Genomic DNA, 18,479 nt, shown 5'->3' with positions numbered 1-18,479 from the left:
CGCATTGTAAAATCTCCATAACTCATTCCTTTTGGAAACTTGTGAAAAGTTGAAATTTTATCGAAATTCGAAATATTTGGAATCGCAACTCGCACAGCATCGAGTTTGGAATGATTTAGTGTGTAAAGTTTACTGTATAGAATGACACAATTCGTTAAACAAGTTTTGTAGCCAGCCATTATGATGGCAAGTTTACGTTTTGAGTGTTTAACGCAAATATTTTAGTACACCTTCTGAAATTCATGAAGCACTCGCGTTGTCAAGTTTCAATTTTGTGAAACATGGGTCACATAAATTTACTTATTAAGCAACTTCCTGTTATGAATTTATAGCACGAGACTCCATAAATATATCTAATATGATTCAACGACTAGTAAAACTATTAATTAAACAAACTAACTATTTATTTAAAAAAAAGTAACTAGGCGAGTAACCTAACCTAACCTAACCTACCTAGATCGGCTCCTCCATCCCCATACCGATCGCAAACCAACCTTTATCTAACTATTACAACCTTCCAATCAACATTCCTAACTAACAGTATCCATAGATAGCTAAAATCACATTTATACAAATTGGAACGATACAAGAAGACTCACCGATAATAACAGCCACACAACATCACTTTCCCAGTGATTGAGTCAAAAGGAGCTAAGAAAGGATTTTTTCAATCATCTACATCTACATCATATTAGCTCTATCTGCATATCAAATTTCAGCGCGATCCGTCCAGTAGATAAAGCTGTGCGTTGATAGATCAGTCAGTCAGTCAGCCAGTCACCTTTTCCTTTTATATATTTAGATAACTGATAACTGATAAAGCAATGTTATATTATTCAAAACGTTTACGGCAGGCATGATGAGCTAAATTGGCGCGAAATCCGACGTCGGTTGACATCAGCTGTCAGTTGACGCGCTCGCGTTCCCGCCATCATATTAAATACCCAGTTTATTTGTCTATGACAAACGTGTGACGTTTGAAATTAATATTCTGTGTTGTGGATAGACAATGTGGCTAATTCCGTTGTACACAATCTCTAAACTAAACTAAAATGGCACGTCTAAATCTATTGCTATCCCTTTCATAATGTTGCTTGCGGAAAAGGATAGCACTAGATTTAGACTTAGAGATTGATTGAGATTTAGAGATTGTGTACAACAAAAGGATCGGCCCCAATATTAGATTGTCTTGATTTAGTGCATAGGTAAGTTTTGATAACGCACCGCCATATTTGCTCTATGTGTCAACTGTCATGTCAAAAGTACGATATTAGTCCTTAATTAAATAGAGCCTCAATAGCTCAACTGGTAAAGGAGTGGACTGAAAACCGAAAGGTCGACGGTTCAAACCCCGCCCGTTGCACTATTGTCGTACCTACTCCTAGCACAAGCTTCACGCTTACTTGGAGAGGAAAAAGGGGAATATTAGTCATTTAACATGGCTAATGTTCATTTTATAAAAAAAATAAAAAAATTTAAAGGTGAACCTCCGTACTTTTTACATGATAGTTAATACATTGAGCACATGTTATGGAGTGGAGACCGCGTATCGGCAAGCGCAGTGTGAGACGACTCCCAACGCGCTGGACTGACGACCTTAAGAAGGTAGCGGGAATTGTGTGACGGCTTCAGCCGTGGCTAGTTACCACCCTACCGACAAAGCCGTGCCACCAAGTGATTTAGCGTTCCGGTACGATGCCGTGTAGAAACCAAAACTCATCGATATAAATGACAAGATATGCCCAAGCGACACACGAACGTTTACAGACGAAGACGTTCGTTGACGAAGTTTTACAGGATATATTTCGGAGAGTGTGCGCAGGAGCTGTTCGATCTTGTCCCTCCCTCACCTTTCTACCACCGTACCGCAAGACACCGGGCGAGTCTTCACCCCTATGTCGTCAACATTCCATCTTCGCGCACGAAACGCTTTGCGTCATCATTCCTTATACGCATGGCTAGGGTCTGGAATACTCTTCCTAGATCAGTGTTTCCTGTCAATTATAATCCGGGTATCTTTAAAACAAGAGTGAATAGGCACCTTCTAGGCAAACGCGTCCCATCTTAGGCCATATCATCACTTTCCATCAGGTGTGATCGTGGTCAAGCGTGCGCCTATAACGAATAAAAAAAAAAAAAAAGCGAACAAAACTTTCAGTGTTTTGAAACCAAATAAATCAGCGCCACCTCTTAGATACTAATGAACGACCCGTTTGAAATCCAGACGTCACTGAGGTTGCATTGGTGCTAAAGCACCACTGAATCGGTGCCATTTTGTTTGTTCAATAGCCTTGTCCATACGAAGTTATATATGAGTCAATGGCCATATTCCTTCGTTAGTCCGCTTCCATCTTAGATTGCAGGAGAGATTGCAGTCAAGGGCTAACTTGTATGTGAATGAAAAAAATACACAGTTGAATCTGGTTGAATCAAAAGAATAAAAAGGCTTAGATAAAGTCGTTTTTAATTTTTTCCGTATATTTACTTTATTCGTATATATCCCGCCCTCGTCACTGAATTCATAAAAAACAAGTTTGACAGATATTGGCGGCCATGACAGATTTGCGAATGGCGCGGATTTTGATAGATACGAAATTGAATGTTTTGTTTTTTCGATAAGTCAATAGTGAGGCATCGATTTATAATATTACTAGCTTTTGCTTGCTACTTGGTCCGCGTGGACTACACAAATTTCAAACCCCTGTTTCACCCCCTTAGGGATTGAATTTCCAAAAATCCTTTCTTAGCGGATGCCTACGTCATAAAAGCTATCTGCATGCTAAATTTCAGCCCGATCCCTCCAGTAGTTTGAGCTGTGTGTTGGTAGATCAGTCAGTCAGTCAGTCACCTTCTCCTTTTATATATTTAGATATATCTACATATCAAAGTATTTTAATAATTGTAATGAACCTTTATTTATTCAACGATGTTGCCATTACAAAAATCATAATTTATGAAAAAAAAGTTAATCCACTTTTCAATCCAAAAACATACTTACTCAATGGAAAAAGTTAATACTCTTTCGTATAATGAATTATTAAAAAATGAATGTAATCCGTGCTGGCATAGAGTTGTCATATACTAGAGATGAGGTTTTTTTTCATTTCCTACTAATTAGAACCCGGATATCTTCAAAACAAGAGTGAATAGGCATCTTCTAGGTAAAGGCCATCTTAGGCCTCCTCATCACTTTCCATCAGGTGTGATTGTGGTCAGGCGTTTGCCTATAAATCAGTACCCTTATTATAAGTTAGGTTTCAACTCCCTGGAGGTCAGACGCATTTGCGACCAACTCAAAATTATGTGTCAAATTTTGCGAGGAGATGTTAATGCTCCAGAAGTTCATGACCAACTGTGTCGCATACGTGTCCCTGAATCCAACAGTAATCTTCGTCCACGAAAAAATAAACTTTTCGTGGTCCCACATCATCGCACTGTTGCTAGATCTATGTCACCTATACCCCGTTCATTAGCATCATTCAACGCGCTTTTGGACATTAATGCTCAATGGGACCCATTTAATGATGGGCCTATAATACTGGTTCGGGAGTTACTGAAGTACGCTGAGAGCATTACATGAATATGTCATTCAATGTTCTCAGCGTACATATTCAAAATCCTTTGATTTTTAATCGTTTTGTATTTTATGTCTTTTTTCTTGTACCTTTATTTGTATTTAAATTTATTATTAATTATCTAATTAGTGTAAGTGGCACTGCCGTTCTAATAAGATGTAAAAAATAAAATAAAAATAAAATAAAAAAAATAAGTGCGAAAGTGTGTTTGTTTGTTGGTTTATTGGTTTGTTGGTTTGTCTTTTAATCACGGCGCAACGGAGCAATGGATCGACGTGATTTTTGCATGGGTGAGACCTGGAGAGTGACATAGGCTACTTTTTATCCCGGAAAATCAAAGAGTTCCCACGGGATTTTAAAAACCTAAATCCACGCGAACGAAGTTGTGGGCATCAGCCAGTACTAATATTGATTACAACACTAAATTACAACATGGGGTTATTCAAGGGGCGGACCAACAAATTCCTGAAAAGCCGGCAACGCATCGGCGGTTCCTCTGGTGCTGCAAATGTTCATGAGTGGCGGTAACATCAGGTGACCCGCCTGCTCGTTTGCTCGCTATCTCTATAAAAAAACCGGCCAAGTGCGAGTCAGGCTCCCGCAATGAGGGACTACTACAGTCGTATTTTTTCGACATTTTGCACGATAATTCAAAAACTATGATGCATAAAAATAAATAAAAATCTGTTTTAGAATGTACAGGTGAAGACCTTTCATATGATACCCCACTTGATATAGTTATCTCACTTCAAAAGTTGAAAATACTAATGATTAGTTCATGACCACAATTTAATTCTTTTTGTGTGATCTAACCTTAAATTCACGGTTTTCAGATTTTTCCCCAAATGTCAGCTATAAAATCTACCTACCCGCCAAATTTCATGATTCTAGGTCAACGGGAAGTACGCTGTAGGTTTCTTGACAGACAGACAGACAGACATCAAAGTGATCCTATAAGGGTTCCGTTTTTCTTGTTGAGGTACGGAACCCTAAAAAAGATTAGAGGAGTCGTTTTCTTGACGCTTGCTGTATGTAGTCTGTGTCTCTATGGTCCATAACTCAATGGGTGCGGGTATGTTTATAAGAAAATTACGCTGAACAAAATCAGAGCAATCAAGTAATGACATTAAGTAAATTCATCGTGATTGGGAGGAGACGGAGTCGCGTGCACAAGTCATTATTGAAATTATTACAATACTTTTTATGTAAAGTACTTGAAAATCACTGTAAAGATTGATTCATCATCATCATCGGATAGACGTCCACAGCTGGATATAGGTCTCTTGTAGGGACTTCCACACGCCACGGTCTTGCGCCGCCGCCATCCAGCGGCTCCCTGCGACTCGTCTGATGTCGTCCGTCCATCTAGTGGGGGGGTTTCCAACACTGCGTCTTCCAACGTCTATCGGTTTTACGAACTATGTGCCCTGCCCATTGCCACTTCAGCTTCGCAACCCGTTGAGCTAATTACTCTAGTTCTCCTACGGATCTCCTCATTTCCTCATTGATCACGTAGAGAAACTCCGCACATAGCTCTCTCCATCGCCCGCTGAGTGACTCTGAGCTTTCTTATGAGGTCCATAGTTAGCGACCATGTCTCGGATCCATATGTCATCACTGGCAACACGCACTGTTCGAAGACTTTGGTCTTCAAGCACTGAGGAATTTTGGACAAGAAGACATCTCGAAGCTTCCTGAACGCTGCCCAACCGAGTTGGATTCGGCGGCGTTGGATTAAAGATTGATTGATATCTGAGATACCGACACAATAAAAGCAAAAGTGTGTTTGTTTGTTGCGTTGCCATTCGGAATTCTACGTTGTGGTTAGGACGTCTGCCTTCTAATCGGAGGTCGGGGGTTGGATTCCGGGTACGCACCTCTGTTTTCGGAGTTATGTGCGTTTTAAGTAATTAAATATCACTCGCTTTAACGGTGAAGGAAAACATCGTGAGGAAACCTGCATACCTGAGAGTTCTCCATAATGTTCTCAAAGGTGTGTGAAGTCTACCAATCCGCACATGGTCAGCGTGGTAGATGGCAAAAACCACTTCTCTCTGTGAGGAGATCCGTGCTCTGTAGTGAGCCGGCGATGGGTTGATCATGATGATGATGATGACTCACTCTTGAGTATGTCTGTAAATGTTGATTGCAATGGCATACTCTCACGCTCGACTTGGAGCGGCCATGGAGCGCACTTTTTTTTTTATTCAGATAAGTTATAGCCCTTGACTGCAATCTAACCTGATGGTAAGTGACGATGCAGTCTAAGGTGGGAGCGGGCTGACCTGGAAGGAGTATGGCAGTTTTTATTTAACCCATACACCTTTGGTTTCTACACGGCATCGTACCGGAACGCTAAATTGCTTGGCGGCACGGCTTTGCCGGTAGGGTGGTAACTAGCCACGGCCGAGCCCTCCCACCAGAACAGACCAGAAATTCAGAAATTATAAAATTCCAAATCTCTGCCAGGAATCGAACCCGGGACCTCCCACTAATAAGACCACATCGCTTACCACTGCGCCAGGGAGGTCGTCGAAAGCAATCTCAAACTCTTAAGCAAAAATGTCCTCATTATTTTCTGTAACACTTTTCTCCTCGGCAGTACGTACTTATCGAACAATGGTAATAATGACAAGGCGTACTTGAAGCTTTTAAGCTCGTTAGCGATGTTTTTTTTTATTTTTTTATATTTTTCTGATAAATAAAAACAGATTGCTGTTAAGAAGCTTGAGTAGGGCATGGAAGCTATATGTATATTAAAGTAATGGAGTAAAAATAAGGGGCACAAATAATTGGACAGATTAAAATAAAACTTATTATGGTTTCGTACCCTAAGGTTCCCAACGGGAGCCTCCTCTATCTGTCTGTCCGTACGTGTGTCTGTCAGCGGATTGTATCTCGTGGACCGTAATAGGTGGAGATTTAAAATTTTCACAGAATATTTTGTATAACAAATAATAAAAATTTCAAAATGGCTGCTATAGAAATTTTAAAAAGTGTTGTTTCTTGTACGATGGCACGGAACCCTTCGTGTGCAAGTCCGACTCGACTTGACTAGTTTTTTAATTTTTTTTTGAAAAATAACAATAAATTGCTGGTAAGAAGCTTGAGTGGGGTACTGGAACGTAATACTCTTAACCAGTGGCGTGCAGGGCATAGAGGCATAAATGCACTGCTTACCCCAGCTGTAATGGCTCAATGCATTTTTTTTTTCATTATGACCTGCCAGTAAATAGGTTCCTACCTAACTAATGCTTACCCTGGCTTCAAACACTGTGCACGCCACTGCTCTTAACCCTACTAATGGGGTAAAAATAAGAGGCAAAAATAATTGGATAGATTATTAGAAAATTTACTTTTTTTCTTATCATAACTTTTTCCAAGGATTAATAATTGCGCAACGTATTGTGAACACTTGATTACAACATGGGGTTATTCAAGGGGCGGACCAATAGATTCCTAAAGGCCGGCAACGCATCGGCCTCTGGTGCTGCAAATGTTCATGGGCGGCGGTAATCACTTAACATCAGGTGACCCGCCTGCTCGTTTGCTCGCTATCTCTATTAAAAAAAACTTTCATCCCCTATTTTACCCCCTTAGTTACTACTAATTGAATTTTCAAAAATCGTGAAATACTTATTTTTTTATTTTTAACTATCTAATTCTAATTTGTATTTCTCTTTGTCCACAGTTAAACCAAAATCCGTCGAAGTGGTGACCAGCGATGGTACGGTGATGTCTGATGGTGGTACCTTCGGGCCACTGTCTGAGCGCGCGCGGGTTAACATCACTTGCCTGGTGGTAGGAGGGAAACCGCAGCCTAAAGTCACCTGGTACTTCAACGGGAAAGAAAAGCTAGATGGTGAGTGCCTAATCAATCAATCACCAACCAATTTCAAACAAGTTTTCAAATAACATTCGAAATTCAATTAGAATACAATTCAATTACTAGAAGCTCTTATCATTTTACGGTGGGTTCATCTCCTAAGTAACTTAATTATTAATTGTTTAGTTGAGTAGTTAGTTAAGTTCTTTTTATTTGTCTAGATATTTTGCAAATGCTGTGTACACATTTTATAGATACATTTATCAGCCTGTGTTTGTCTATAAGTGTCGTAGTTTGTGTTAAATTAATGTATTGTGTGTGTTCCTAATAAATAAAATAAAATAAAATAAATAAATACATAGTTTTGTATATATATCCAAATATACAAAAGGAAAAGGTGACTTACTGACTGACTGATCACAGCTCAAACTACTGGACGGGACGGGCTGCATGCAGATAGCTATTATACGACGTAGACATCCACTAATATTTTTTTTTGATAATTCAAGGGGGATTCATCAATCCCTAAGGGGGTAAAATAGGGGTTTGAAATTTGTATAGTCAACGCGGATGAAGTCGGGGGCATAAGCTAGTTAGACGTTAGTCATATATTTTAAATAAAATAAATAAATAAATAAAGCCTTTAATCCAATTCAATCTTGTGGATACATACAATTTATCACAAAAATTACAGTTGATATGACAATTAGAAGTACTTACATAATATTAAGATTAACAATTTATATTACAAAAATTCAAACAATTATGCAATATGATATTCGTTATAGTTTTTATAGGTAGGTACAATTTTATAAGTTTTATAACAGTTTTTGGTAAGGTCATATATTTTAGAGACTTATAATTATGAGAGTGAACTAGAGTGAGGGAACACTCCGCTCGGTTTGATCCTGAATCGACGATATAATGTCAAATTAGGCTATGGTGAGGTAAAAAAAAAAAATAGGGCTACCTGCGTCAAATATAAGCCTCGACGTTTTTTTAGAAGGTCCCTGACTGTCGTGAACTGTGCTAATATTACGAACCGAAAATTCTGAAACTGCAAAACAAAAGAATTAGAGCGCGAACAGAATGTTAAAAGTGTTTGCCGCGAGAGCGCAGCAGGGCTATTCTGTAAAGCATTTTTCGTAATTCGACAAGTGAATTCGCGATGAGTTTGATCATTTGTATTCTGTAAAACTCGATAGTACAGGTGGCGCCGCATTGACGAATGCGGCGGTGAGATAAACTACTTGGTCAGGATAAATGAGGCACAAGTGGTATTCTCTAACGCCATTTCTTGGTTCGATCGAGCTTCGATTGTCGAATTACGTCATCTCAAAGCTTGAATCCACTTGTCAAATATATAGTTATGTGAGAGCTATCGAATTCGGAGTGAATTTTTGCTTTAGTGATTTTAATTGATTTTTAACCGACTTCAAAAAAAAGGAGGAGGTTCTCAATTCGTCGGAATCTTTTATATAAAACATTTAAGCTTTAATTTAAGTGATAAGTTGTTTTAAGTAAAATAATTAGTTTATCAGTTACATTTTGTTAGTCAGTATTGGTTAGTAGGTATAGAATTATTACTACCATGGCTAGATTGTGTTCAATTTCTTATTCATCATCATCAACCAATAGACGTCCACTGCTGGACATAGGTCTCTTGTAGAGACTTCCACACGCCACGGTCTTGCGCCGCCTGGATCCAGCGGCTCCCTGCGACTCGTCTGATGTCGTCCGTCCACCTAGTGGGGGGTCTTCCAACGCTGCGTCTTCCGGTGCGAGGACGCACTTCCAGCACCTTGGGACCCCAACGTCTATCGGTTGTACGAACTATTTGCCCTGCCCATTGCCACTTCAGCTTCGCAACTCGTTGAGCTATGTCCGTTACTCTGCTATTATGGATCTCCTCATTTCTGGTTTGATCACTTAGAGAAACTCCAAGCATAGCTCTCTCTCCATCGCCCGCTGAGTGACTCTGAGCTTACTTATGAGGCCTTCTTATTAGAAAAAAAGTCGACGTCAAGCGAATGAGATTCGTAATTCACTTACTATTATTTAATAATTACTCGAGACTTTGTTTTTAATTACCGACTCTCCGAAGAGTTAATAGAACATTTATTGGAAGAAATAAAACATCAAGATTTGTTTACCAAATATTATTTTCGGTTTAAAGGAATATTTATTTTCTCAAAAATAATAATAATATTCACTTAAACTAAAATTCTGTATATATTTTAATTTTAGTAGGTACTTACGCAGAAGTATGCATGTATTATATTATAATTCTATTTTCCTTTATTCTTATACCTAAACTATTTACCTAATTACAATATTACCTAACTTAACTAATATAAATTTAGTTAAATATAATAGACAGATAAGATATTATACTAGGTACACTATAAGAGATACTAGTTATTTTACATGAAATAAATAAAATTTTATTTTATTTTATTTAAAAGTAATAAGTGACATGACAGATTAAAAATTATTTTGTTTACTAGTGACCCGGTGGCTTAGCACGGGTAGCTTATTAAAATTTTTGTAGGATCTCTAATATTTTTTTTAAATAAATTATATTATAGCCTATATCACTCAGGAATAATGTAGCTTTCTACTGGCGAAAGATTTACAAAATCGGTTCAGTAGTTCCAGAGATTACTTCCTACAAACAAACTTACAAACTTTGCGTAGGTAGGTACTTAAATGGGAAAGAGCAATGATCCTAAGTTTTTATTTATTAAAGCTTCCGCCAGTAGCTTTAACCCCTCCCCGATGGTCTGCAATGCCTGAGACGTAGCCGTGTCCCGTTCGTGCGCATGATTGACGATCGCTTCAAACAGCAACGAACTGCGGCGGTCCACCTCAATCCACTGTTCTTCAATTGCCAGAAATCTCTCTGTCATTCTGGAGAATTGAGACCACCGTTGAGTTGGAGATGCCACTGTTTGGCGTCTTTGGCGACGGTTGGATGGCACTAGAACAAAAATAACTTCTTAGTAGAATTTATAAAGTTAAACTCAATCTATCCTTATTCAAATCTGTTGGTATATTTACAGACACAAACAATAATTTTATTATTGGGTAGGTACTCTAAATCTATCGCATTTTCTAGTTATCTTGTAAATTATAATTACTTGTCATCGGGGAAGGTGGCTGGTTCTGTGCTGGTGATCCCAACAGCCGACTTTGGGCATTAAGCGTGCGCCGTGAGGGATGAGCTCCCGAGCCCGAGGGTGTTGTAGGCAAAGGCGGTGGTCCACTAACTCCAGCTGGTGGGGTGTGCGGTGGGGAAGGAGGTACAGGCAGAACACTCTGATTCTGAAAAAAAGTAGGTATAATAATATTAGATATGTATATTTTTATGTAAATTTGATAAGATAATATTATTAGTAACTAACTCAACTAAAAAAAATCAATAGCAAATTAGCCTTACCCTAGTAGAAATGACTATATCTGATAGTGTGCTCGGAGTGCTTCTGTAACATTATTGGTCCTAAAACAAATTTAAATAATGTGAATAAAACAATAAAATGTAAATAAATGCATAATATAGTATTTCTATTTTTATTTATTACTGACAGATGTTTGTTTAAAAATGAATTATTTTAAATAAAATACTTGAGCTATTCTGTTATATACATACATCTAACAAGTTTACCACAGGGAGCATTTTGAAAGAGATAATATAATGTTTAGACCCCAAATTTTAGTTGGGGTTTTTAAAGTTAGTAGATTATGTACAACAGAATTAGTTACCTACACTAAATACTTTTTTTTAATGTCACACCATTGAGGCAAAGCATTAGGTGAGATGTTAATGCTAATAACTGGGACCAACAGCTTAAGTGTAACCAGGGTTTTTTAAACAATGTTTCACTTCTTTACATGTAAACCATTCACTTACTTCTGTTTGTGGCAGTGGAGCATCTATCTCCAAATTTTGGTCCACTGTTTTGAAGTTTTAACACAGCCTCTAAGGCTGTTTAGTTGGAGTTCCAGTGCCTCCCAAGATCTTCGGGCTGCGTCCCTTGCACTAGGTACTTTAGAGAAACCCTTTGCAAGGCTTGGGTTTCTCTCCAAGTACTCCAAAAGAGACTCAATTTGAGCCCGAGAAGGATGCGACGCTCTTTCCGTGATGCTGTATTACGAAATGTAATCTTGTTAGACACGAATTGTTAAGTATGAACATAATTTGTAACTAAAGAGCAAAATTACAATACTTACTTCATTTTTTAGAAACTTTTTCCTCAACAAATCCTTTAAAATCCACAAAACAATAGTAACTTTTAATCCACAATTTCGAATTCGATCACTAATGTCATTTGGTTTGTAAACAAACTAAAAACTTTTTAATTCGCAGCCATCTTGCAACAAAGACCGGCAGGTGCTAAATGTAATTTCGGTATCTTATACGTTAAAAAATGAGATTTTTTTTTTTATGTGTACATTTTTTTGTACCAAAACTATAAATCATACATTTTATTAGAAATGTGTACGTATTTTGATAAAAGACGGATTTAAAAATTTTACCGATTCGCTTAACCATAGAGAACACATCCCTAGTCGTTCGAGTTCGCATTCCGAACTCACTTCACTTCGCATGTGCGTAGCAGATGTTTACAGAATACCAAACCAAGGTGAAGTGAGTTTGCTTTCGAAGTGAGCTATCTCACTTGAGTGAGCCTCGATATCGAGATGTTATTTTAGTGAATAGCCCTCCTGGTTCGATTTCTGTTTATTGTCTCGAAACTGCATTCCGAATACAGAGTGCCTGTACCCGTAGTACAAGATTTTACGTCTCACCAAACCAAACCAAATTCGAGAGTCGAAATACTTCCCGCGTTACAGTAAACTGGATCTTAAATGCCTTGTTTTAAAGCTCAAGTTTGTCTACACTTCTACAGCCAGCGCTCCAAGCGGAAACATTGCGAAATTAAAATCAGTGGCATTGAATATTTGACTTCAATTCAAGGCTGTTTAGGTCAATTTTACTGTAACGCGGAAGTATTTCGACTCTCGAATTTGGTTTGGTTTGGTGAGACGTAAAATCTTGTACTACGGGTACTGCTATGTCAACAAGTTAAGACGTTGAGTAAGACCATAGAGTAGCCTAGTGGTCAGGACATCCGCCTTCTAATCGGTTCGATCCCGGGCACGCACCTCTAACTTTTCGGAGTTATGTGCGTTTTAATTAATTAAATATCACTTGCTTTAACGGTGAAGGAAAACGTCGTGAGGAAACCTGCATGCCTGAGAATTTTCCATAATGTTTTCAAAGGTGTGTTAAGTCTACAAATTCACACATGGTGTGGTAGACTATTTCTCGTTCCTCGTTCTTTTGAAGTTAAGTAGTTAGTAAAATAATTTTAAATACATATCAAAAATTGCGGACTGGCAGGAATCTAACCCGCGTCTTCTGGGATCGCGCCCGACGCGTAATGTGAAAAAGTCTCGTAAGTTGGTTTTTTAGTAAGAAATTGTGTTTTTAGGGTTCCCTACCTCAAAATAAAAAACGGAACCCTTATAGGATCACTTTGTTGTCTGTCTGTCTGTCTGTCAAGAAACCTACAGGATACTTCCCGTTGACCTCATCATCGTTGAATCATGAAAGGAGACTGCCCACCACTGGTATCGCTATAGATATAGCTGTACACCGAAATGGTGAAATTAGTAATTCCTGTTTTTAATTTAAAAAAACATTTAAAATGTTACGAAATAAAAAAACAGCCGTATAATTAGAAACTGACCGAAATAAAAATAGTTGTTTTGTTCATTTTCCTGACATTAGCAAAACATGTAGTGACGCGAATCAAGGAATCGATAAGCTTAGGTCGATTATGATGACGTCTTGCGATTCCGATTATTACTTTCATGCATCAATCCTTATTACAATCGCAATAATTGTTGTGATTGGCTGAATTTTTGGTATTCTTGTTGCAACAATGCAAATGCATTATAGGCAACAGTAAGCACGCCTCAACCAATCAGAAGTGATTGAGATCGTTACATTGTAGCGGACATTAATTAACAAAATCGAAACAAAATCGAGCCCCTGTCGTTATTACAATAGTAATAGAATTATTATGTTATAGTCCGCGACAGGTTGAGATGGCAATCGGGGTATGAGGTGAGGGGACGCCCCGCACACCCACCCGCATTCGCACGCACCGATTAAACACGGGGGGTGGGGGCGGGTTGCGTTCCCTTCCCGATTGTCATTTCAACCTGTCGCGTAGGTACTATAATATTCATATTGCAATGCATTGTAGCAAATAGTGAGCGTCAACAAATAGGTGATTGCGATCGCGACATTGTAGCTGTAATTTCACCGTAATCGAGAGGTTGTCGAATGTCAAATCTAAATGGTGATTCTTCAAAAAAAAAGATCGATTTTTAGATCGATTCGAATCGAAATCTGAGGAACGGATTAAAAAAAATCGAGGTCTGGAATATTTATTTCGCAAAAATAAATCTTCGATTTTTTTCGATACCTATATTTTAATTAAATAGTTCAATTGAATTAAAGGTAAAACATGCTGTAAATTGTTTAATGACATCAAATAATTAGGTACTAATCATATTCTAAAACCCTTTTTTTAAATAATATTATACCAATGTTACCCATGTGTAGTATGTTTAATATATGTACTTATTTTATTTTAGTAGTTGTTTACTATTTTTATATTGCTTCTTTTTTACTCTGTTTGCGTGAACTCAATCTAAAATAAAGAAGCAAAAATCGGAACGTAGATCGATTTTCTTGTCACAAAAATAGATTCTTTGAAAATCGATATCGGATCGATATGACATCCCTAATGTCAAATAAATTGTTTGTTTTTAATTCGTTCTCTGTGGTTGTTCAGCTAAAGCACAGAACACTATTACTGCTGTTTTATTTTTGTTTAATCACTATTTAATAATTAGACAAAGTGATCTAGGAATCTACAGACGCCTAGTTAGTTGTAGACATAGATAATACACATATTATGTTATGGAAAATCCATCATGTCGGTGTGGTAATTTGTTCCTTCCGGGACTCTTTGACTTTTGGATCTTGGAATTCACCTGCACCAGTAGGTAAGTAATAAATAAATAATTATTTGGTTTATAAGAGTGTTAGGGCAGAGTGAACTAAAGTGAGGAAGCTCTCGGCTTGATTCTGAATCGACGATATGTCAAATAATAGGTTAAGGTGACGTGAAAACGGTAAATCATGGAAAATAGGGCTACATTAGAGCTATTTGCGTGATGTCGAAGCCTCGACGTTTTATTAGAAGTAACCTAACTGTCGTGAAATGTGGTTAGAACACCTTTTGAGAACATTACGGAGAACTCAAGCGTACAGGTTTCCTCACGATGTTTTCCTTCACCGTTAAAGAAAGTGATATTTAATTGCTTAAAACGCACATAACTAACAGTTGAGTTGTGTTGATTGTGTGAGTCGTTGTATCTTATCATTATTCACTTAATTAACTGATTAAAAACAATTAACTGATCAAAGAAGAATTGCAAATGCTTTTGAAATTATCTAATATTGTAAATATATGATTTGACAGATTTCACATGAACATGTCATTTGCATGGAGTGTTTTGGTTCATCACAAAAAGCTCTCCGAGCCGGGCTAGCACCTGCTGCTTTATTTGGACACAGAGTGCGAGTTATGCATGTGGCATATCTCTACGTCCTCGCACAGCCTTCAGACTCTGAGGAATGAAATATTATTCTGCGTTGGATTTCTGCACACTTGGTATGTATAATAATGAAAAGTACTACTTACCCATTAGACAGCCTATACAGATGAAGTGGCATATGCAGATATGTTACCCGCTTAAATACCTGTATTTTACCAGTCATAGTACCTATACTATGTACATTCAATCTGTACTGTATGAACTATTATCTGTACATGTTGCAATTTATTATCTGTACATATAGTTATGTATTCTGTGTGTGTTATTTCGATTTGTAACTAGTAATTACTTAATCATCATCATGATCAACCCATCACCGGCTCGCTACAGGGCATGGGTCTCCTTACAGAGTGAGAAGGGCCATAGTCTCCCATGCTGGCCAAGTGGATTGATTGGCATACTTCACACATCTTTCAGGACAGTATAGTGAATGCATGCAGGTTTCCTCACGATGTTTTCCTTCACCTTTAAAGAAAGTGATATTTAATTGCTTAAAACACACATAACTTACACAAGTTAGAGGTGTGTATACCTATCTTATCATCATTCAATTCACTTAATTAACTGATTAAAAGCAATGTTTAACATATAGTTATGTATTCTGTATAGGTGACGCCTCGCTGTGGCATGACGCCGCGTGCATCGCTGCGGGCTTAGGTGTTCCACGTGAGCGCGAGGCCTTCTACACGTCACGGCTAGACGCGGTGCCTATATGTGTGCTACCAATGCCAGAGCGCAGCTAGCGGATACCCATAGTATGCGACAGGTCAAGATGGCAATCGGGGTATGAGGCTGGGGATGCTCCGCACAGCCGCACGTCACCCCGATTGTCATCTTGACCTGTCGCGTTCTATAGAATGCTGCCGCATCGTTGCCGACGTAGGACGAAAGCGTCAAGCTTGTGCCACCTGAGTAGGTACGACAGTAGTGCGACAGGTGGGGTTTGAACCGGCGACCCTTCGGATTTCAGTCCACACCTTTAACTGTTGAGCTATTGAGGCTTCTATAATATAGATTTCTTTAGAAATATATTTAATAAAGCGAAATATTTCAGTAAAACGTAAGTTAGCAGCGAATTAACAGTTTCGAAAATTCTAATTTCGGAGGTCGTTCTTCACCATATTTCTGCGGAATCCGGAGGTTTAGATTTTTTTTAAATGTGTAATTAAATGTAATAAAACTATCCTAAAAATTAAGCTCTATTTTATTAGTGGACAACTAATTTGGTAGCGATACTGAGTCCCATAGTCACTTGGGCAATGGCCTTTGGCAGGTAGGTAGATCTTATAGCTGACATTTGGGGAAAAATCTGAAAACCGTGAATTTAGGGTTAGATCACACAAAACAAAAAATTGTGGTCATGAACTAATAATTAGTATTTTCAACTTTCGAAGTGAGTGACTATATCAAGTGGGATATCATATGAAAGGTCTTTACCTGTACATTCTAAAACAGATTTTTATTTATTTTTATGCAACATAGTTTTTGAATTATCGTGCAAAATGTCGAAAAAATACGACTGTAGTACGGAACCCTCATTGCGCGAGCCTGACTCGCACTTAACCGGTTTTTTTGTTAATAATGACTTGTTAAAAAACTTAAATCCGCGCGAATAAAGTTGCTAGCCCGTGCAGTGGGCGGGAAGAAGGCGCGCAAATACAAATTGTTACTCTATGGTTGGAATCACGACAGCTCTCAGGGCTAAGTATGTGCCTGCTTTATGTATTTGGAACGGTTTACTTTGAAGCAGACGCCGCTTTGACGTTCCGATGCCTTTTAAAATATTTCAAATTCTGCATTTCTCTAAAGCAAAAGATTTTGAGGGATTTTAAAACATGCTTTTATTCCACCCTCAAGTATTGATTTGGAGAATGTAGGGGATAATAGTTCTAGTTTAGCCTGAGAGTTCGGCAAAATTTTCTCAAAGGCACCAGCAGCGTGGTGGACTATGGCACAGTTCACTATAGTTAGGGAACTTCTAACAGAACGTCACTGGCAGGCGTCAAATGTTAGTACATTTTATAGTCCTATTTTTCTTTGATTTTACGTCACCATAGCCCAATATTTGACTATCGTCGATTCAGGATCAAACCGAGAGTTCCCTCACTCTAGTTCACTCTATGGCCAAACCGTGTTCATTGAGAGTTGTAAAGATAGTTTTATATCTATACTTCTATACTAATATTAAAAAGAGGTATGTAAGTTTGTTTGTAGGGGGTAATCTCTGGAACTACTGAACCGATTTTGAAAATTCTTCCACTAGTAAAAGGCTACATTATTATTGAGTGACATAGGCTATATTTTATTTTCAAAGAGTTAGAGATCCCTACGAAAATTGCAATAAAGTGACAAAAATCGTCTCATCTTTGAGCTTCTGTGGCGTGGGCTGCGTAAATAGTTAAAGTTATACGAAAACAATGTTCAGTGGAATTGTTCCTCTTACTCGTAAAAAGCTCTTAAAAAGTCCACGATAGCATATATCTACGTTTTACGGTAGGCTCACATTAACCATTTTTATGATTTTCAAATGTGGTCTAAAACAAAGCTTTACTTTCGAAGGTGTTTTTACTATCATAGTATTAATTCTTAACAAAATAAAACTATTCGTCATCTCAAGTATTTAATTTAGACCAAAATTGCCCTGTGTATCATTTCATTTAGAATAATATCTTAGGAGATATCACGAAATCAAAATAATGGAGACGGCAGTCAGAAATTTGGTACTGAGATATCTTGCATCTCGGGGACGGGCTACTACGGATAGGCCATTTTTTGTCCTGGAAAATCAAAAGTTCCCACGGGATTTTTAAAAACGTAAAACCACGCGGGCGAAGCCGCGGGCATCAGCAAGTATATAATATATTACGTATTTTCATAATATATAAATCGTACCTTTATGCAATATGCATATTCAGCTCTTAAGCTAAGAGACTCTTGAGACGTTTTAATTAAAATTGTAAATTAAATCGCCGATGCAGTCCCCGACTCGCCTTTATGATTTTAACGAAGATATTAAATAAATGGAACGGGTTTATGACGTCACTGGAATAAATTGTGTCGTACATTCTAGCTGACACTTAGCTTTTTATTTAAATATATAAAAGGAATATATAACGGTGAAGGAAAACATCGTGAGGAAACCTGCATGCCTGAGAGTTTTCCATAATGTTCTCAAAGGTGTGTGAAGTCTGCCAATCTGGACATGGCTAGCGTGGTAGACTATGGCCAAAAACCCTTCTCACTCCGAGAGGAGACCTGCGCTCTGTAGTGAGCCGGTGATCATGATGATGATGATATAAAAGGAAAAGGTGACTGACTGACTGACTGACTGATCTATCAACGCACAGCTCAAACTACTGGATGGATCAGTCTGAAAGGCA

The 18,479-nt window shown here is 38.1% G+C and overlaps 1 protein-coding gene and 2 long non-coding RNA genes across 9 annotated transcripts in view; 2 read left to right on the top strand and 1 right to left on the bottom strand.

Annotated features, from left to right (window-relative positions):
• nrm (neuromusculin) overlaps positions 1-18,479 on the top strand; it is a 506,208-nt gene that overhangs the window by 396,904 nt on the left and 90,825 nt on the right. For all 7 annotated transcript variants that reach the window (XM_069507073.1, XM_069507071.1, XM_069507068.1 and 4 more), the window contains exon 5: positions 7,267-7,437. In XM_069507073.1, the coding sequence (XP_069363174.1) occupies positions 7,267-7,437 (171 nt within the window). The remainder of the gene's footprint in view (positions 1-7,266; positions 7,438-18,479) is intronic.
• On the bottom strand, positions 9,654-11,669 carry LOC138404094 (uncharacterized). Its single transcript, XR_011238199.1, has 3 exons — positions 10,841-11,669; positions 10,542-10,725; positions 9,654-10,381 (listed from the first exon to the last, which is right to left on the bottom strand). It is a non-coding gene; the product is annotated as an uncharacterized lncRNA (long non-coding RNA).
• On the top strand, positions 14,844-16,295 carry LOC138404095 (uncharacterized). The gene is made up of 2 exons (XR_011238200.1): positions 14,844-15,155; positions 15,709-16,295. It is a non-coding gene; the product is annotated as an uncharacterized lncRNA (long non-coding RNA).

This window comes from Maniola hyperantus, chromosome 25 (assembly GCF_902806685.2).
Source record: "Maniola hyperantus chromosome 25, iAphHyp1.2, whole genome shotgun sequence".
Lineage (NCBI taxonomy): Eukaryota > Metazoa > Arthropoda > Insecta > Lepidoptera > Nymphalidae > Maniola > Maniola hyperantus.
The sequence above is the reverse complement of the archived record's forward strand: the minus strand, read 5'-3'. Positions and strand labels throughout refer to the sequence as shown.